This window comes from Abramis brama, assembly GCF_963993115.1.
Source record: "Abramis brama genome assembly, chromosome: 10".
Classification (NCBI taxonomy): domain Eukaryota; kingdom Metazoa; phylum Chordata; class Actinopteri; order Cypriniformes; family Leuciscidae; genus Abramis; species Abramis brama.
In genome coordinates, this window is record NC_139972.1 from 11,981,262 (window position 1) to 12,004,130 (window position 22,869).

Consider the following 22,869-nt stretch of genomic DNA (forward strand, 5'->3'; position numbering starts at 1 on the left):
ACCGGGGCCATGTATTGCGAGATTTTGGGGAACAACCTCCTTCCCTCAGTTAGAGCATTGAAGATGGGTCGAGGCTGGGTCTTCCAACATGACAATGACCCGAAGCACACAGCCAGGATAACCAAGGAGTGGCTCTGTAAGAAGCATATCAAGGTTCTGGCGTGGCCTAGCCAGTCTCCAGACCTAAACCCAATAGAGAATCTTTGGAGGGAGCTCAAACTCCGTGTTTCTCAGCGACAGCCCAGAAACCTGACTGATCTAGAGAAGATCTGTGTGGAGGAGTGGGCCAAAATCCCTCCTGCAGTGTGTGCAAACCTGGTGAAAAACTACAGGAAACGTTTGACCTCTGTAATTGCAAACAAAGGCTACTGTACCAAATATTAACATTGATTTTCTCAGGTGTTCAAATACTTATTTGCAGCTGTATCATACAAATAAATAGTTAAAAAATCATACATTGTGATTTCTGGATTTTTTTTTTTAGATTATGTCTCTCACAGTGGACATGCACCTACGATGACAATTTCAGACCCCTCCATGATTTCTAAGTGGGAGAACTTGCAAAATAGCAGGGTGTTCAAATACTTATTTTCCTCACTGTACCAAAAAAAGTTCAAAGGGGTGGTTGATTATGATTTCACTTTTCTAACTTTAGTTAGTGTGTAATGTTGCTGTTTGAGCATAAACAACATCTGCAAAGTTACAACGCTCAAAGTTTAAAGCAAAGGGAGATATTTGCTTTTAAAGAAATAGCTTTTTAAGGACTACAACAAACGGCTGGGACTACACAACAGAATTTGCATAAACCTCGCCCCCTGAACACGATTTATAGATTATCAAGACAGAATATGCTAATCACTGTCTAGAAGATAGTTAACTCCACATCAGCTACATACATCCATCAACTAACCATTCAGAAATGTCCTGTTGCATTCTACATGTTGTCACTTTATCATTGACTCCGTTGACATCATCTGATTTGAACATAAAAGGCTAAAAGTTTTTGAAATGTTCAGTGCATGTCTGTGTGAGGTAAAATGACACAAGCTGTTGTAGCTCCGCCCCCTGTGCCGGGAGTAGCAGCTCATTTGCATTTAAAGGAACAGACACAAAATGGTGTGTTTTTGCTCACCCTCAAAAAGTGACAAATTTAACATGCTATATACAAATATATGTGGGGTATTTGAGCTAAACACTTCACATACACACTCTGGGGACATCAAAGACTTCTTTTTACATCTTGTGAAAAGGGCATTATACCACCCCTTTAATGTCTAGTCCTGCCCGCAACCCATGAGGCTTTGGCTCTGTTGAAGGCAGTGAACACAAACAAAAGCTACATTGGAGTTTTAAATGAAGGCTTATAGTGAAACACTGAAGACCTTATACGTTTACAAGAGATATAAAGGTGTATGTTACTGCATTTATACTCCACGCAGAACACTAATGGATAACTTAATGTTTAATCATCATTGCATTATATTTGTAAATTAATTTCATATTTGTAAAGTTGATTTCTGGTCCATTGCACCAACCTGCAAACATGAAGGTGTGAGAGGGGTGTTTATTTATTACTAATAGTAGCTGATTTTTTTAAATTATTTAAAATTAAAATATTTAAAATAAAATGTATTCAAATGTATTATTTATTTAATATAATTTAATGAATTAAAATGTTATTTATTTAAAATGTATTCATTTTATTTATTGCTAAATCTCTTAAGTAATTCATCATCTTAAAAGGTGCTAATTAAAATTAAATAAAAATCATGGGGTTATTTTAAGGGTGCAACATGTGCATCCTTGTTAAATTCAAGCAGATGGAAATAAAGATGATGTTGATCTGAGATGGCAGTGATGAGCTATACACGCATGGATGCACTCATACTGACAACACACACACTCATTGTGGCATTCTGAGTCAGGTCTCTTCATCTACCCTCTATTGGCTGCAGCATAGAATGAGAGAGCGAGTGAACCTGGGAGGGGCCGTGCGATGAAGAGAAGGGAGGGTGAGAGAAAGCAAACAGCAGTGCACTAAGGGAGCGTGAGGGAGCTGAAAAGAGAAGGAGCGATTCAGCAGAGGAGAGAGGGGACTCCAGACTGGATGGGCCCAGCGGTGCCTTGATGGAGCATGGGTCAGGTTTTAGGGTTCTCCCACTGCAGTGAGTCCTTCTTTTATTCCCTTTGTCTGTGTATTTCTCTCCGTACGGTATGTAGCTGTTCATATTCTCTTGCTTTGTGTCTGATGCATCATCTTGTGTTGTGTGTTGGCTTTAGCCCTCATTCACCTGTGTGTTTTGCTGGATTCTGCTGATGTTGCAGTGTGCGCTAGCTCTGTGCATGTGTACGCAGCATCTGCATGAGACTTGTGCTGTTTACAAACGCTTTTGAGGGATGAACAATGGGGGAAAAATGTAATGTTGTTGTTAGTAATAATCTGGCACAATTTGGTGTAACGATTGTTACAATTGGGTTGTTTTTGTCTAATTTGTATTATGTGCGTGTAAACAACAAATACTGTGATTACAGCAAATTATATTGTAGTTACACTGAAAATGTTTGTATTTTTTATCAATATTAATAGATTGTCATGTATTCCTTTTGATGGGGATATGTAAGGGAATAGGTGAATGTTTTAAAATTTGTGAAACAAAAATACAATATTATGGTTAACTATAACCAAAGCTAAGAAGATAAATGATCACAAATTTAAATTTTAAAAATATACTTTGACTCAATAATGATTTTTAATGGCTCTGCAATATAAGCATCGTAACAAAGTATTACATTTTTAATATGCCACTAAGCATATGTTTTTTTATAGATCAGGCATCAAATGCAACACTTATTTTTGTATAATATGTTAAGAAGGGAGCTGACAAAGGAAACCTCTCACTTCAAGATCTGAACAAAGCTCTGTTGCTTGGTTTGTTTCATTCATCCCAGTGTGAAATGGAAGCTCAGAGGCTTTTATCACAGGTCTCTTTTATGGATGTCCATAATATTCAAATGGACATGAGCTGGCTAAGCCTGGTTCACTTTGCAGTATATTCTCTGCAAGAACTGCCCAATTAAAGGAAAGGTCTGTCTAACCAACATGAAAAGCGAACATAATTTGCTTTTGGCCTATATTTAACAGTACAAGTCAAGTAAGAAACAATACAGAAACTGAATAATCTAATTTGCTTATGCCATCTATATCTAGTTTACGTACTAGGTTGAGCACGGTTCAGCGTGGTAAGAAAGATTACAAACCCTTCCCGGCTCATATTAGTGACGTGGATGTATAGTGATGTGATGATGGTTTTCTATCAATACTATGGGACAGTATTTTTCTACATTCCTTTTTTGTCTGCAAAGGACCTTACGCTAGCTAATTAAAACTAGTTAGTCTGGGAACCTTTCTATTTGATGTAATCATCTTCTATCCACCTTGTTTTTCACCGTAGAAGAAAGCTATTTCCTGAATGTGCGAGACTTCCATTTAATTAGCCGCTATAGGTGAATAACTAGAAGAACATGGTAGAGTTATTTGCACTACAAACCAGTGCATTTATGATTATAATAATAAGTTAAAATAATACGCTAACAAATTCCAGTTTGCAATATCAAGCAGCATAACAAGCTGTTTTTGTACAGATAAAATAAATGGAAGTGACTGACACCAGAAGCCTTGCATAAGGTAAAAACTGTTATAACCTAGGATCTGTAATTTAATTAAAATATTTTTTTAAAGTTTCAGATATCAGAGAAAAGCATATCACATGGTGGGATATGTCAAGGTATAAGCTATTTTAATACACAGTAGTCATTTACAACAATACTTCTATATAACAACAATTCAACATAAAGTAAGCTTTAATTCTATTGAATTAGCAGTTCCACGTGGACTTTACAAATTTAATTAATAGTATGGGGTGAAACTTGTACATATTTTCATGGCACCATGATCAGCCATATTTTTAAGTCTTTTTATTGTTTCTGTATTTAGCAGTATATAATTTTTTTAAATAGGACAAAACATGACAAGTGATTGCCTTTATGTAGAATACAGAAAACCTTATTATTAGCGACACCGGTGGCCGTTAAGTGAACTGCAGCCAGCAACTTATTACTCGCCCAGACAGCTCGTTCTTTTTCGTTCTTTGTTTAGAAGTAAAAAGACTTTGGCAATACCTTTGCAGCAATCCAGACACAGTCCACACTTCTGAGAGCGACATTTAGATGTAAAAATGTGCTGCGTGCTGTACTTCTATGTCAATAGCAAAAATAAACACACAACAAAAATGACAGCGGTGAGAAAATATCAGATAATGAAGCAATTAATCATAGCAATGTTGATATGTTTGCATCAGCTCTGCAGTTCACCGGCATCATGTCGACTGATGAGGTAACTAAAATTACACTGTTGTGATAGTTTGATTATTATAGGCCAATATTTGAGACTCTATAGACTATAGATCTGGCTATGTGAGACTATATTTCAAATTAATCCTTTTCTTTGCATAACACAGTGAAATTACAGCACAGAATAGCTCGTTTGGTATTATCCTGGACATTGTAAGCATTCGTTTCATAGAACGGAAGAGAAGCTCTCGAGAGCGTGCGTGAACTTAACATTTTGATTTTTCCCGGCAAAAACGTCCCGAATCCTTCACAAAAAAATCAGTCTACTGGCTTTTATAGACAGCCTAGGTCTCGGATTTTAAGTTTTGTTTCAAGTTGTTCACACATTGGCAATAAAAAAGTGATTAATACATGACAATTCTTACATATAGCCCCTTTAAATCGAGCATCATATATTGCTCTCTCGTTTCAGAGGAATTAGGAACAGTGAACTCAACACCTGACTCCACTCCTTCCTGCTCAGATGGTAATATTTTCATATACAGTATATATTTAAATAAATGAGTGCTTTAGTTATCTTTGCATGTTTTCCTGATATCCACATCTGTTATAGCCCCTGATAACCTTTGAGGCTATTGTATACGCAGTCATAAACTTGCACCATTTCTGCTCAGGTGGAAATGAGGAGTCTGACTTCCCAGAACTGCAGACAGCCAGGGAATGGTCAGACGACGAAGAAGGCCTCGAGGATGATGACGCATGTCTCAGCAGCTCATCCATATGGGGAACGCCGCGTCAGAACTCCTTTGAGCTCACCTTCTCCTACATTGCCTTCTCCGAGAGCGATGGCTCATCGCGGAGAGATTCGGGGCGCCGCAGGACTGGGGGGAGGGGTAGCCGTGGTTCATTGCACCGCACGGATACTCTGGAGACCCAGGTACTTCCAGACTCCCCTGCTGTGGAGTGGGACCCTCATGACTTCTTGACTGGGGAGGGAGACGTGGAGGAGGAGAGCCTGACGTGGACACAGAGTCACAGGGTGGAAGAGTTTCAGGATAAAGACACAGGGACATGGGAAACAACGGAGGAGATCTCAGGCATCCAAACACACAACGAAACATGCAGTCATCAAAATGAGCAAATAACAGGTGCTCATAAAAATTACCATTGTGTGCAAATAACAACAAACGTGTGTTTGCATGTGTATGTAATGGACGTAGGTCATTAAGAGCTATGTGTGTAAACCTCACGCCCCTGGCCTCAAGAGGTGCGCTAGCGACTGACGCTAATAACTGCGGTCTTTAGCGTTTTTGTCAGCGTGTTCACCTCCCATGCCTGAGACTACGGTTCGAATCCTGCTCGAAGCGTGTCGCGTAAAGCCGGTTATATTTGGTGCCGTGACCCGGATGGGAGTGAGGTTTGGGGGTTGTGTGTAAAGTATGAGCTGTGCATGTAAACCTCACTCCCCTGGCCACAAAAGGCGCGCTAGCGACTGACGCTAGCAGCTGCAGTCTTTAGCGTCCTTGTTAGCATGCCTGCCTGCCACGCCGGTTCATGTCCCGCTCGGAGTGGGTCGAGTAGGACCGGTTACAGATAGACATGATAGTCAAAGTAGACACTTAAGGAGCCTTTAAAGGGAGGGACCTGACACTTAAAGTGACCTGGTCCATAATGGCCTGGTCCAGAATATCATAGTGTCAACTAGTGTCAACATCCTAGAATCATGGTGGTGAGTTTTGAATGGTCAAATGCCACTAAAAAATAAATAAAAAACAATTAACCTTTTAGCATTCCTATAAAATTTGTCCTAAAACGCCTAAAAAAGGCATACCCAAAATAAATTGCATGCTGTTCTTGAACCATTTGGAGTATATGCATGGTTTTGGTCTCTTTTGAAAGGGGACACTTTGAGGTTTGGTCAGAATCACTGTAAGTCTTACTGGTATTGAGTAATAGAACTTTGAACACACTAAAAAGGAGAAAAAAACTTAATGTAAAGTAGACTTTATGTCTGTCACCTGATTTTTAGCACATACATAGTTTTTTTTATATACATATGTATATATATTAACACCAGATTATATTAATATGTCAGATTTTACATATAAAATAAACTAACCAGTATAAAAAAATAAATAAATAAAAAAGTTTAAATGAAATAAAAACAATATATATGTTGTCAAATAATAAACTATATATATATATATATATATATATATATATATATATATATATTACAAATTATTTACAATGGTATAAGCATAAAACAATATATAGAAAAAAAAATGTATTGACCTTTTGCAATGAATCATTGTGTCACACATAATCTCATGGTGATTAATTGTGGATTATTTCGGCAGTACCACAACTTCATGGGTCAGACCCTTCTGTTGCCACGGAAACCACAGCCACCCTGCAGATGGTGGACCCATCACATACAACGCCTCCTGCCATTGGACATAACACTCAGGAAGAACAGATCTGTAAGCAGTGGTGCTCTGCTCTCAACTTATCGGAGGGGCCAACAATTCGCATCCAGATAGCAGGTTAGACATCACTTCCTACTTCTATAATCAATTATCTGCTCTCCAAGACTGCTTTAATTGTCATATTCTTTAGAGCCTGGTAGTTTTCTGACAGCACTTCATTAGTCAATATGTAAAACAGATCCTAGTAGGGATATGGTTTCTCTTGTTCACAAGAAGCGCAGGCTTCCCACATATAAATACAAATGCTTGTGTTTTATTGGAGAATACAGTTTCCATCTCCATGGTAACACACTCCAGGGGCTGCTACTATAATGGGCTGATGCTACTGAGTGGATTCCTGGCCAGTCCATCTTCATTATTCCACACAGACCAGAAAAAGCAGAGTCATGCTGTCTGTATGTGCTATACCGCTCAGAACCATTATGGTTTGCATGTGCTTTTCCGCATGGCGGTTAGAAGGGTGGTGGCAAAATGGATTCTCATGTGCTGTTGTGTAATGAAGTATATTGACTGTAAGTAGCCATTTGTGTCCAAAACGGATATTACAGACAGTATTCATGAAATTGTCATCATGCAAAACAACATATCTTCATGTTCACAATGTCAATAGCATGTTACAGTATAATGCATAAGCAGAACTGTAGCAGAAGAAGAGTAGATGCACATTAAAAACATATAAACTACACAATAGATATATTTATCAAAACAATAAATCTCAAATTAACTACATACGTGTACACTGCAAAAAAAAAATATATATATATTACACAAAACAAAACATACTTTACAACAGAGAGAATAGCCCAGGCATGCTGAAAATTCATGGTTCTCCGAAGAAAGCATATACAAAGAAAATACTAAGAAAAATTACTAATAAATAAATCATAAAAAGAAAATAGAAGACCTAAAGTAAAAAAAACAAAACAAAAAAAACAGCATATATGTATTTTAGTTTCTGCATTTGAACACAGACTTTCTAACTTCTTTAAGTTTAAAGAAAGTAAACACAAGCAGCAAAGACACAAAAACACTTTTATATTCAGGATACAGTATGTGGAAAAAAATATGAATATCTAATTGCAGTATTGTTTCTCAAATGTATCAAAGATTTTAGGAATTTTTGCGGGGGGAAAAATGGGATAGTTCTGCCATGAAAACTCTTTGAGTGGGATAGTAATGGATATGGCGATGTTAATATGTTTGGTCTTGGTGGAATAGATCTGCTACACTGCTGCTGTTGTTGGTTATTTCTGCTGCTGCAGAGCAAGTACGGGACTTGCTACTGCCAATACACACACCACGACACACTGCTGTGAGCAAGTAAGAGGTGCTGCTGCTCTACAATATAGCTTACATGAATTACCTGTAGCAGATCTATACAGGTGGAGCTGGGGAAGGAGGAGGGTTTCTGAAAGCGCGCTGCACTACTAGGGCAAATGCTGACCAAGTATTTGAAGGTTGAGCAGCGAGCTCATTGGCTACTGATACAGCAGGAACCAATCAGCTGTGCCCTACAGAGGAAGATATTATTGCAAATAGAGTTAAGGACCTATCACAGGGGTGGGCAAACTACGGCCCGCGGGCCACATGCGGCCCGTTAGGCTGTTTAATCCGGCCCGCCGAGTATTTAAAAAAAATTGTCTTAAGATCGCATTAATTTTGCCTTTTTTCTTGCAATACTTTGCGTTATATATATATATATATATATTGCGTTGCATATATTTGACAATCGGAATATCAGATATTGCATGCCATAGCTAACAAATGTAAAAAAGGAAAAATGACATAAAAGCAGATCATCGTTCATTCAGCGCTGTTGTGGCTGCGGTGTGTCACGTAACAAGCAATGACGCGTCACCATGGAAACCAAACAGACAGCAACTTAAGCGCATAGACTTGTTGCACGTTAATGTTTTTTCCTTTTTTGGAAACTCAATGAGAAAAAAAATGTTTGGTAACCGCTTGCACACCTTAGTTTTTCCTTTGATTTGTCTGCTATTTAGTTTCTTTGCTCCTCTGGATTTGTGGATGTATCCTGCCCGATTCCGTTTACCGACCTTTATCGTCCGGCTTTCGACTACGCTCCCCTGTCTGCCATGTACAGAACCCGTTTTTTTTTTTTTTTCATTAAATGTTCTGATCTGCCTTTGCCTTTTATGTTTTATTTTATTATTCTTAAAATAAATTTGTATATTCGTTTATTTCCACAAATGTATGACTTTTGGAAGTGCAAATTGCCATTCAGTTTTAACAAAGTTGAATTAACGTAACCTGTAATTTTTACTCTTCTAAGTGTACACTTGCAGATGTTTTGTTTCTAATTTACTGTTAGGCCATTAAATAATAATAAGGATAAACAATATTTAAAAAGTATAGGCTATAATTATCTAACATCTTTAAAAATTAACATCAAAACATAACATGCTAAATGGGGGATATCTAGCATAAAAAAATGTATTGTCAGAATGTCGTCTCTCAGTTGTTGAATTTCGCACAGACATTGCCACAACGTTGTCTGTTTGCTCAGCCCGATCTTATGAAAGTGCGAATACCACGAATTGTATTTGTAGTGCATAATATGTTTTCGCGTGCATATGATATGCACTTTATGGCGTGTAATAGGCACGCACTCCACACCCCTAATCCTAACCAAGGGGTTTACAGTGTGTAGCATGCACGCAAAAAAAAAAAAAAAAAACATTTTTGGCATATAAATGGCACGAGAAATAAAATTTGTGGTATAGATACGCACTTTCATGAGATCGTGCTTCATAATCTGCTACTGGGCCGGCCCTCTGTCAAATTTTTAAAACCCAGTGTGGCCCTTGAGCCAAAAAGTTTGCCCACCCCTGACCTATCAGCTTGTGCCATCTAGAGAAACTTTGTATTTCAATAAAATAAAAAATTCTCACCCTCATTCCAAAAACCTTCCAAAAAATTTGTGTAACACCAAATATTTTGTAAAATTTCTCTCTTAGTTTTTTGTCCGTATAAACATATTTGCATGTAAAAAAAAAAACCTGTGTTTGAACCTTTTGTGCTTAAAATCAGTAAGCTCACACTTCCAAACTGAGAATACATTTATAACCACTTTAAGCAGACTTGTGGTATGAAATCCATTATAACCCTAAAAAACTTTCTGATAAGCATCCTGTTGTAGATGTTTATTACATATTACATATTATATATAGACGGGGTCTAATATCCATAACTGTCTATTCTAATAAAATAAAAAAATTGTACATTGCTTTATTATGATTTGTCTTTTTCATAAAAGTGGTTGTAGGTTGCATAAAGTCTAGTAATGTTACTTGTTGAGTGTATGTTACAGATTTACAGTGGTATTACTGTACATCGTTAATTAGTCTAAACTTATCTCAGGTAGATGTACAGTATGTACAATGTATTTGTGAGCTAGTGTATTTGTATCCTCCCACTATGTCAGTCTAACTGCCTCTGTCTTCTTTAATGGGGCGGGCACAATTGTGCAGGTTTATTTTTGGGCCGTTGGGCCAGTGGGGCTGCTGACAGCGCAGGCCCATCCAAAAACAGCTTGAGGGGGTTTCAGAGAAGATCAGGGACATAGACACAGGCCAGAGAGGGATCGGCCCATGAAGACTCCAAAATGACCAGTAAAGGTGAGGGACCAGGAAATATACACACAACAGAATATGACTGTCAACATAGAGAATAATGTAAGCTGAGTGCACAGAGACATGGATGAACTTGTATTCCTGTCTGAACCACATAGCAAAGAGTTAGAAGTTTAATCATGTGCTGTAATTTCAGTCGAGTTTGTTTTTAGGGTTTTTGATTATGTGTGGTATTTCATGATATTAAAAGTTGTGTGTTTGTGTACAAGATGGAGAATTAATGAAAATGGAGTGCTTTTCTATTTATCCATACCTTACCTAGGTTGTGTGTGGATGTGTTTTATGTATGTACAGTATGAATTTGATGGGCATGATGGTATTAATCTATGATAGGTGGGTGTTATCAGTACTAACTCTAACCCTATACTTGATTCTGATTAGCCAATTGCAGCTTTAGCTAGTCAAATATTTTGAACAATGACTGCTAAACCTTAACCGTTGAAAGCAAATGATTTTCCTACATAACTGCTGCTTTCTTCAACTAAAATCAATTATTTCACTAATGTAGTCAGATAGTCATTGCCACCAAAAAAAAAACACCTTCAGGATCATACTTATCACTGTGTCTGGGTCGCGATTTAGCAATAATGAGTATGACCAGCGTTTATAAACATGCTTTTGTTGCTAACATTACTGAGATTTTTTGAAAATATATATTTAATTCGGTCTGAAAGTACACGATGTGCTCCTTTTTTAGAAAGTAGTTGAGAATGTCATTAGTTTTGCGTTTGTTTACAGACAGCCAGCCTGAGCTGACAAACTTGCTAAAGCTAACCACGTCAAATAAGTCAGTAAGGCCACCTGGCATAACAATAGACAGTTGTGTCTAAAACTAGGCGCTTCTTACACATTACGTTGATGTTATAAATAGTCCATCCACCTGCTGCTAGGTCCACCATTCAGAGTCGCACGACAGACATGAATGGTATTAGCACTGATGTAATTCTGAATGGATTAGCCACAGTATTACCCTGTGAGCTGTTGTTTTGCTTATACAAGTCTCTTAAGACAGTGTATAGAGAGTTTTCCCAAACTGACTTTTTAAGACTGAGAAGTGATTAATTAAAAAGTAAAACTTTTACTTTGTGCGGTTCTTGAAGCCCTGAGACGATTGGCAATGGGATACAAGTTGAGTGTTGTCAGCAGGTGCTTTTAGAGACCACTTTAAATTCTTACTTTCTCTTCCTTCCTACACTGACTAAAAATAGCCAAGGTCAGCCCAAAAGACTCCTTGCAGTTTGTCTCCCTGTCATCAATAACTTAAACCTACCCACCCACTCATTTAGCCTTGGTATTTCTATCCTTTCTTACAAGAAGTTTTGATTCACATTTATCTACATTGCATCCTTACAGAGCATAACTGTATATTGATATTCATCTTTGTAACATTCTGTTTTGGCATTTGTTTAAAAAATAGAGTTCTAAACAAAGGTTTGGGAGGAGCTACCGTAGTTAATCTAATCTCGCAAATCATTACACAAGAATTTAGCCTATAAAAAGCTGCTTACCACACTACCATGTCACTCCATGTCCTGCCTTATATCTGTCCATTTATTACTAACTTTATTTATTAAGTTACTTAAAAAAATAATAATAATAATCTGTGGACTTTATACTTGAAAATATAAGATTCTGTTATGCAAAGGTTTGTCTCCATCCATATGTCTTAAATCTCTTACAGAGTGCAACAATTGGGTTCAGGAAGTAAAAATCCCTTTCATTTTCTCCATAGGGGAATTTTTTTTTTTTATGATAACTTATAAAACATTAAAGACAGTCCTACTGTGAGCCACAATGTTATTCGGTGGTATATACTTTTGTTGAAGCAATCAGCCCACATTATTTCAATGCATTTTTTAAATAATCATGTATAATCAACATTGCAATTCCTGGTGAAAAACTACATTATCCATAGTTTTGCAAAAAATATTGGCTAATCAGGCCAAAACAACACTTTAACACTCCACTCCCATAAGCACTCCATATGCATATTTTTCAATAAGCTTAATTTATAGTTTCTAATTACACATCCAATTTTTTTAAATCAATAGTTTTATATTTATCCATTTTCCCCGATTAGAGCTGTTAATTACATTTGTCGTTGACTTTTTGTCCGATTTCCACCCAATTTTTTTCTTCAACACCAATGTTGTAATTTTGTGATTCACATTGTAGCTGGTAGATTTGGTTCAAGGATTATGACGCTTTAAGGAACACTTTACATTGTTCCTATGGGAGCCGAGCACATAATTTGCCAAACTAAGACGTGCTTTTGGGACAGCATCCTTTGATCTCTATCATCCACTCAAGGCCCTATCCCTAACCTAACCCTAAATGACAGGTTGACAAGCATTAAGCCTAACCTTTAGATCTAATTGGTTGATCTGAATGTTCCAGGACCAACAAGGATGTTGATCCAAAAACATGTTCTACTTGGGTAAATCACATTAAGCTTCTCATGCTTTTTATTAGAGGTGCTCACAAAACCCCAATCCTAAGAAGTGATCTTTGACACATCCCACACTGTTTGTGATTCAGATGTGAACATTACCTCTAATCATGTGGCTTGTTGAGGAGAGGCATGCTATTATGTTTCTAAGTGACATTGAAGGCGTACATTGGAGTATTTTGAGAACACTGGAGGAGTAAAATGTCATAGAGACGTATGATATTTAAGAAACCACCCACAGCACCCTAGTATCCACTCAAATCTAGTTTAATCTGCATTTGTTTGTCAACCACAGACTTTAGGAAACCATTTGTAGTCTAGACTAGAAGTTTTATACCCCAAACCTTTTTCTACCTCCATGTAGTAATGGACCTGATCTACTGGAAGGATATGGAGCGGACAGGGATGATGTTCACAGGGCTGGTGGTGGGACTGCTGGCTCTGTTCCAGCTGAGCATCATCACTGTGGTGTCCATGGTCTCCCTGGCCATCATCTGCTTCACCATCTCAGTCAGAATCTACTACAAACTGCTGCATGTGCTCCAGCTGGGAGATGGAGTACACCCCTTCCAGTGAGTCTCTTCTCTCTCCTCTCAGTCTTCTCCAGTTTTTAATTTATTTGATTCCAGATATTTTTGGAACATTAGTGCAAATGGACCATGAACTGCGCATTTGGTGTGGGGTGGGGGGGCTGGGGTTGGGGGTCATCTATACCAGTGCCCTTTCCATTTTGGCAAGATGATTTTCTTTATTTAAGCATTAGGCCTATATCAAGCAAGGACTATCTTCAAGTGATGTGCATTCTCAAGCTATAACAATATTGTGTAATATGATTGGGTTTAACCGTGCCTTTTGAAAAGTTACGGGGTTGACAGTCTAGTTTAAATTGACATTACAAGCCTTTAGTGATGGGGGGTAAATGCATTACAAGTAACGTGAGTTACAGTACGTAATCTGATTACTTTTTTCAAATAACTAGTAAAGTAATGCATTACTTTTAAATTTACAACACAATATCTGAGGTTATTTTTCAAATAAGTAATGCAAGCTACTTTGTTTTCCCATGTATTGACTGACAGCTCTCCTGTCCCTTGTTGAGAGATACCAGGAGTAGGAGGCAGAGGCGTTGTGTGCGCGTGTAAACATAATGGTTATTGTAGGTCTAGACTAAATGTGAGCATGTTATTACTCATTTAATCAGATTCAGTATTCCTCAAAATTAGGGCTGCACGATTAATCGCAATTTCCATGTAATCGCACTTAAACCGATTTGGCTTATCGTGATTTTGAAATCGCAAATGCTGCGATTATTTGTCATGCGCAGTTTGTCATTGATGTATGGCTCGTAAACGCTGCTCCATCTGAAAGTACTGTGAGTTTGAGTCACTTATAACGTGCATTTGAAAAAGCAACATGTGTCAAACATCTTTCCAAACATGAGAAACATTTATGAGCCTCTTGTCCAACAAAAGACAACATTTAATAACATGCTTTTACTCCAAACTCACTTCATAACGACAGTTGAGCATCCTTCAGTGAGATGATGTGGCTTCTTACACAGAATAAGGTTGTGTGTTTATTAGTCATGTTTAGTCATGTTTAATCAATCAAAGCATTTCAATCTTCTGTTTATTCAGCTACAGCACAGGTGTCAAACTCGGTTCCTGGAGGGCCACAGCCCTACATAGTTTAGTGCAAACCCTGCTTCAACACACACACACAGCAGTTTTCAAATACGCCTGAAGGACTTGATTAGCTGATCAGGTGTGTTTAATTAGGGTTGAAGCTAAACTCTGCAGGGCTGTGGCCCTCCAGGAACTGACTTTGACACCCCTGAGCTACAGCGATGATGCCCGATAGGGATTTCCTTGGAATGATGTGCGTTATTATGCGGGGTATATTTGGCGTGTCTGCGTGAGATCGCCCTCTGGCGTTCAGATGGAGCAGCATTTACTACCGATCAGCCGTGCTGCACTGACAAGCTGCGCATAAAATAATCGGAGCCTTTGCCAAATCACGTGCGGTTGAAACACAAACAAGTTTGTGTTTCATTTTTTGTTTTATTGCTGAAGAGTGTTGAACTTTCTTCTCCTGCGTCCTATTCTTCTGCAATCCTAAATGGCAGCACAGCTGAAAGGTTTATCTGAGCTGCGCCCTCTAATGTACACGGGTGAATTTGCATCTCCTTCAGCCTGAGACTTATTCATTTCACTTTTGGTGTGAATGGGCCTTTACATTTGCCAAAAATATAACTTTTTTTTCTTGTTATTAAAAAACAAAACAGCAAGTCCAGCCCAGGTGAGAAAAAGTAACGCAACATTACTTTCCATAAAAAGTAACTAAGTAAAGCAATTAGTTACTTTTTAGGGAGTAATGCAAGATTGTAACGCATTACTTTTAAAACTAATTTTCCCCAACACCACAAACCTTGTGTTCAAAGATCATGATACTGCTAGGTGCTTATTAGGAAAAGAGTTTAATGCTAATATTTGATTATTTGAAAAGCGATATAGAATTATGGTAACCGGGTTGAAATTTTAAGATTGTTCCCTACTGATAAAATAAAGTAAAATATACTAATATACTAGTTTACTTTACCAGTAAAAAGAAGAGACATTTAGAATTTTTTTATTGCATGTCACATGTCAAGTTGTAATTTTGTTCAAAATGTTATCTAATTGTATATATTTAGGATATATAAAATGCTAGCTATGAGATTAGCCTTAGAATGGAAAAGATACATTTTATTACAAAATGTATAAAAGGTAGTTTCCACCACAGAATACTATATTAAACACAGTATATGAAATGTGATGGAAACTGCACGGTGGTGGAAATATTTCTGAGTTTCAGAAAAAAATTACAGTATTCTTCTGTGATGTGTGTGTTCATTATTAGACATCATTAGAAGACAAAATGGTTTCACTTTATTTTGATGGTCACTTTTGAACATTCTGTTGATTATAAGTAACTCTGCAACTGCATGTCAACTAACTCTCATTAGAGTATTAATAGACTGTCTGCTTAATATCTGCTAACTCTTTATTGTGATTCTCCTCCAACAGACATTCTACTGACTATAAGTAACTTTGCAACAACATGTCAACTTATTCTAAGCCTACCAGTCTACTAATACTCTATTAATACTCTACTGTCTAGTAGTTAATTAGTAGACATGAAGGTGCAACTTACTTCAACAGAATGTGTTGGTCCCATCCCATCATCCCCAGGGACCATCAAAATAAAGTGAAACCATTTTGTCTTCTAATGATGTCTAATAATGAACACATACACAGAAGAATACTGTAAAAAAAAATCTGAAACTCAAAAATATGTCGTCCACCGTGCAATTTCCATCACCTTTCATATACATATTACTGATAAATTAAATGAATGAACTAATGAGAGTGTGAAATGATTATTTTCATTGGGACAAAAGAGCAACTTTTGATTTTGAAGAAGAAACTATGGGCTCTACTTTGGATAAAAGCATCTTCTTGATGCCAAAAATAACTACATTTAATATCTGTGCTTTCAATGTGTGTACGGCTATGTCTCTGTATGCATTGGTGTTCTGCAGGTCATATCTAGACTTGGACATCAGTTTAAGTGGGGAAGAGGCTCAACACTACGTGCAGAGGGCCATTGTGCTGTCCTGCTCGGCCCTGGACACACTGAGGAACCTCATCTTTGTGGGAAACCTGTTCAACTCACTCAAGGTACGGCCTGGGAATTGATGGTCTTGTATAAAATTCATTTGTCTATATCCTGAATCTGTGTGATACAACAATGATATTCCACAGTCATGACAATGAGTCATCGCTCTCTTAGTATCTTAATGGGGTTTTTTTTTTCTTCTCTCTCTGTGACGGAACATCTCTCTTTCAGAAAGATTCGCATTTCTAGTTTTGTGCTCTGTAGTGCCTGTCATAAGAGATTATTTTCATATCTTCTTCTCTTGTCCGCTTCTATTTATTAAATTTTCCTTTCATCTTTTTTGGTCTCATCTTATATTCAGTACCTTTTTTTCATCCTCCTGAGAAAACCCTTAGAAACACATTTTAATGAGAAACGCCATGGACATTATTTATTGTATCATATTTCATAGGAATGTGGGGTGGGGTGGGGTGGGGTGGGGGGGTTTACACTATTGACCTGTAGTGTCAGGAAGAAACCAAAATAAAAATGTATTGCATGTTCATTTACATGAAAAGAAAAAACTAATTATACATCAAATACTAATTATAATTACAAAATAACATACCTAATTGTTTCACTTTCCATGAAATTCATAAATCCAAAGATGTTGTCATGACAACTGTCGCAATTAAAAAAGGTCCTCTACTGAGGACAAAAATGAATGTTTATTATTTTAGGCCTCTCAGCTGTGCACTTAACAGCTGTCACTCTAAATACACTCAAGATTTACCACATGAAAATCTTCTGACAGTGTTTCGGGGTGTATTTCCAGGGACGTGTGGCCTATATCTTGACATGAAGTGTCTCTTACGGCACAGAATTACAGAATACATGATAATATTCTGCATTTTGAGAGAAAATTATGGATTATAAATTGCTATTGTGTTTTTTGAGTTTTATGCCTGAAGACTATTTTGCTACAGTAAAGCAAAGCAGTAATGAAACATTAAATAAAGTAAATCTATTGAGTTATACAGTAACACTTATGTGTATATCGTATCTCATATATTTAACACTTATGTGTATATCGTATCTCATATATATAACAGATTAAGTGTTAGAACAATTTGATAAATAATGTTTGAGATCTTTGACATTTGATTGCAGACTTTAGTATCTTGCCAATCTGAGTGCAGTTTGAGACATTGTTGAGATCTCTTCTGATTCTAGCAGAGACACATATGAGATTATTTGGGTCTTTTGCTCATGTGAAAAAAAAAAATGAAAAGCAGGAAAAAGTCCACATTTAATCTCAATGATCAAATAGGTTAAAAAACTCCATATGTTGCTGGCAGATATGAATGGTGCCCTTCTTGCTGGTCCTATCCAATTAAAGCATTTTTCTTCCTCTTTTTAACATTTAAATACCGACACTCACCTCGTCATCTTCGACTACGTTCTAGCAGAACAGGTGGTACAATATTCACCCTCCTCCTCCCTAGCTCCACCTGTCTATTTCCACTTTATATTCTGCTTTTATGTTCCTACTTTCACTATTAACACAATCCGAATAAGTCTGGTTTCCATGTTATTTTTATATTTTCTATTACAATTTACTCATAAATCGCTGATGATTTAGTATATATTGGAGGACCAGTCCTATAAAAGTGAAAACTTTGTCTTATAATCACGTCTAAACTGATAAATTAGACAGCCTAGGACTGCAGAGTCTTCAGCTGAAACTCTTTAACAGTCCTCAAGTTTCGGGGTGTCACAGAATCACAGGTTGACCTGTGTGGTATGTGACATGGGACACATGTGGTCTTATGTAGTATGAGACGAGAGGATACAAGAGGGTCTTGTCCTGAGTGCGGTTTCCAGTTTCAGACTTGGCGACTAGAGACTCCTGACTGAGAGATATAAGAGGAAACATTTTCTCTACAGGCCAGAAGCCCAGTGTTAGATAACAGTTTCACAATCATCACGTCTTGCAGTGGATGCGTGTTTTGGTAGAATGCTGAGGTGGCTTGTAGAATCAGATTTGTATACACAAACATTTAGGAACTGAGTAATGAAATGTTTGTTGTTATCCCCAGTTCTTGTTGCTGATGTATCTGGTCACGTTCCTGGGAAACCTCTGCAATGGCCTTACCTTGCTCATCATCGGTATGATGTCCATGTTTTTTACTTGTTTCCAACTTTTATAATAGTTATGCTGAGTAACTTGCAGTCAGCAGTTATTCTATGACTTACACAGTGGCCTCAAAAACATTTGAACACTTTTGTATTACATTACATAAACTATGAACCTTCCACTAAAGTTTGACAACCAAAATACTTTTTTCTCTTCATTTTGAACAGTATGAGAACAGAATAAAAACGCCTATGGGAGTGGAAAGTTCTGCAGGTGATCTACTGACAATGTGAAAATTAAAGAACTCAGATGCAGCAACTAATTTCCATAATGACCAACTCAATCTACCAAGAGCAGCACAACTATTGCAGCCATGTCAAGCATGAATTGAGTTAAGACATGCTTTCTTTCTGTGTTAAAAAATGCCACAAATACCAGTAAATTGACTACCGCAAAATGTTGTGATTCATTTAAATACTCTCCTCCCATAAATTGTGCATCTGAAAGGGAAACTACTAATGCATGCAATAAGATCAGAAGCTCTTTCACAAGTCCTGACAGTAGTGTTTTAATGCCAAAAGAGGGTTTGTGCTGACACAAGCTGTTAGTAGTAAATCTGGCCATATATCTTCTTTCTTTTTTTTTTTATCTAAAGTTTTTGGTGTAAAACATGTACAAAGTGATTTTTCACACAGTGAAATATTAGTGCTGAAAAGGCGTGGACAGTCATGTTTGTGGCTGACCCTTTCAGATGCAAAATTTATAGGAGGAGAGTATTTAAATGAATCATGCAAGGTGATTAACTAAGCTTTGCGCTAGTCAATTACGCTGGAAATCCAGAGTTCTCACGAGAGCACAAGTTGAATTTGCTCAGCGAGTTTATTCTGGCGTTGAGTAATGATGCTCATTAAATATGCCCTTATCCGAGCTGCACCAATCACATCGGGTTATCTGATATAGGCGGGCCAGAGGCGAGCTAAACAGAAGACGACAGCGCTGTGACGTCGAAGTCATTAGTAAACATTGCAAAATGGCTATGGATGAACACCAGTTGTTTGAAACGGCTTTGGCCGCTACAATGAACGAGTTAGACTTGGCTTTTTATCTAAAAGAGGAACAGAAGACGCCGCTCGAATCGTTCCTTTGCAAGAAGGACGTTTTTGCTGTTTTGCCGACCGGATACGGCAAGAGTCTAATCTACTTGTTAGCTCCGCTGGTAGCTAAGCGTATGGGGCTTGTTATGATTGGTCGTAGTGTTATCCAATTGCGTGCAGTGAGATTTTCAAATGCATGCTTGGTGCCGCCCCTCGAGCTGGCCGATTTTCATTAGTTCAGATCTTTCAGATTTAGGTCTGGATTTCCAGGCTACTAGTCAATGGTATGTGTGCCATAATTTACCACCCCAAAAAAGCATGTCTAAAACCAGACGTTAATTTCTTGGTAGATTGTGTTGGTCATTCACGCACAGAACTTTCCACACCCATCTGCGCTTTTTTGGAATTGTGCTCTCACGCTAATTTGCCATGTTTGATAAATCTGGCCCTAAATGTGTTCTGAGGTCACTGTATATCCTCGGTCCTGTAATTTGGAATGTGATACCTGGAAAGTTGGGCATATACAGTATTAGTGGTGCTTTATGAGAAGTTAATGCTAAATGCTTTTCTAACTAGTTCTCTTGTCATCATGTGGTGTCCAGGTGTGATTGCTGTCTTCTCTGTCCCTCTGTTTTACACAAGGCACCAGGTAACACAATCTCTGTGGGCTACAACAACAGTGGCATCTCATGCATATACATGTATTACTCTGTATACTTTAGTTCATATTCTAATAATCCCGCATATAATTCTGTATGTCCACCTTTTACCTGAGCAAGAAACTTTTTGAAAATTACTACAAATTCAAATGAGCACAAGGTTAAGCTGTGCTGTTATTGACTGCCACAACAACAGCAATAAACACAAGAATTATAAGGAATGATGGCTTATGTGCAGTTATACCGAAATAAAACAATATATTGACTTCTAAAGACACTTTTTGTAATGTTTATTAATATAGTGGATAGGCCTGTCACAATCATGAATTTTGTGGAATTGTATATAATATAAAAATTAAATAGGTCCACATAATTTACTTTAATGCTGTGAAAATGTATATAATATAATTAAATGATGTTTTTTTAATTGATAGACAGCCCTAGTGTTAACACATCTATTGCAGCTCATGTCACTCTCTTCTTTGTCAGGACAAAGTGGACAGCTGCTATGTAGCAGTACTAGCCCGTATTGACAACATAAAGGACTTGTGAGTATAGCGCCATCTACTGCGAACAGTAATCAATATATTACTTTAAAATCAGTGCTTCAATGAGCCTCCTGATATTTTTGTAGTTTCATGGCTAGATCTGATTTCCATCAGCCATTGAATAAACAAACATTGATTCTCTAAATCTATAATAGAGCACAAATGAAACTGTACTTCAATTGTATTTTTGTCTGTTGAACAGCCTTCATCGCCTGGTCCAGGGTGGCGGACCACCCCTGGATCCCACCCCTGGTGGAGCTAAACCCAAAGCCCATTGAGACATCTCACAGAGGAGGAGGAACTGCACGCAGTCACTCAAAAATGTCTTAATTAGCAGTTTGTGCTCAGAGTCCCGCCTCTGCATTGGGGGAGGGGCTAATAACACAGGGCCTTAAGTACGGTTTAAGGAGGGAGGACCATGCAAAGAACAATCTTGGATGAAAATGGAATCAAAGGCTTTGGAATTTTAAGAAGTTAAAGACATGTTTTCATTTCCACATTTCAGTGTGAGTGTGAGTGTATGAATGAAAGACAGATCGCTAAGATACTTGAGCCACCCATACAATAACGGAGAGTTATCTGAACAAACATGGATGACTTCAGTGAAGTAACAGCAGTGAAAATGCGAATCAGAGATTTTTGAATGCAGATTGACTGCAGTTCACCTAGCAGGAACATAACGCAGGACCAGTTTCCAGATGGGGTTTTTACTTCTTACAGTCTCAAAATCGCTTTATGTGTGTGTGTGTGTATGTGTATGTGTGGGCAGCTTAAGCCTGTTAAAGTACCTAAGAGCTATTAAAACCACAATGTTCTTTTCTTTTCCAATGTTTTGTTTGCTTGGTGTTATTTGAGTGTAGGTTTGATTCCATGTCAAATCACTCTTTCCACTGTCACAGGGTTTGCTGTATTAAAGATACAAAGATGATGAAACAGTATTTAATAAACACAAAGTGCAAGACTACACAATCCACATAACGTTATCACAAGACAAAGGACTGAGGTATGCCTGGTACACATTGTACGAATTTGGGCTGTCCCAGACGAAAGATGACCAATCATGGCGATTTCTGTGGTCGTGGCTCCTAAACGGTTGTCGTACATCGTACAGTGAGAGGTTCAAGGTTCATGGCCGTTATCACTGTCTTTGGACCAAAGATAGCCTGTGATAATTTTCTGACAGTGTCAGAAATTTAGCATGATCATCTCACAGTGTGTTTGCTGCTAACAATCTACGTCTACTAACTAGCCAATAAAAATGCGTCATGAAATGTCGTATTGATCAATGCGACATGGCGTTAAAACTTAAAGCTCCATTTGCAAAACTGGCCTCTTTTCCCTTGCAATGACCGTGTCCATATTCTCTTTCGCTTCCTCCTCATTTTTCAGCGCTCATAAAAACGTCTCGGTTACAGATGTAATCTTAGTTCCCTGAAGACGGAACGAGACGTTGCGTCGAAACACTGGGAACGTCTCTGCGGGATTGCGCCGTGAAGCACGTATGGAATCAGTCCAATGGCATGACGGGATGCCATAGGCGGGTGACGTCATCGACCAGGAAACTATAAAGCACATCCAAACCAAACAGTGTCAGCTTCTGATAAATCTGAAGCAAGTCAATCACGGGCATTCCGGGAGTATGGAAGGGCGACACAGCATCTCGTCCCCTCTTCAGGAAACTAAGGCTACATACAAAACCAAGACGTTCCCTTTTAAGGGTACTCGCACTGCGTTGAAATGCTGTGGGAACCGCCATAGGAGCAAGTGTCCGTCCGTGTGAAATCTAAGCGCACACTAAGACGAAAGCACCTGCTCCCCTGTGGAGTGGAGCCAAGGTCAAAGTCATAAAATCTC

General features: G+C 37.9%; 1 protein-coding gene across 2 annotated transcripts; it reads left to right on the plus strand.

Annotated features, from left to right (window-relative positions):
• The first annotated feature begins 1,958 nt into the window (after positions 1 to 1,958).
• rtn2a (reticulon 2a) lies at positions 1,959 to 21,843 on the plus strand. Of its 2 annotated transcripts, XM_084126928.1 has the most exons (10): positions 1,959 to 2,165; positions 4,823 to 4,876; positions 5,025 to 5,498; positions 6,711 to 6,896; positions 13,306 to 13,513; positions 16,522 to 16,660; positions 18,677 to 18,746; positions 20,411 to 20,457; positions 20,957 to 21,015; positions 21,218 to 21,843. In XM_084126928.1, the coding sequence occupies exons 1-10, from the start codon at positions 2,135 to 2,137 to the stop codon at positions 21,291 to 21,293; spliced, it is 1,344 nt and encodes a 447-aa protein (XP_083983054.1). In that variant the 5' UTR covers positions 1,959 to 2,134; the 3' UTR covers positions 21,294 to 21,843. The 2 variants fall into 2 exon arrangements, with proteins under 2 accessions (XP_083983054.1, XP_083983055.1); XM_084126929.1 differs by lacking the exons at positions 1,959 to 2,165; positions 4,823 to 4,876; positions 5,025 to 5,498; positions 6,711 to 6,896 and adding an exon at positions 10,333 to 10,477.
• The last annotated feature ends 1,026 nt before the right edge of the window (positions 21,844 to 22,869 follow it).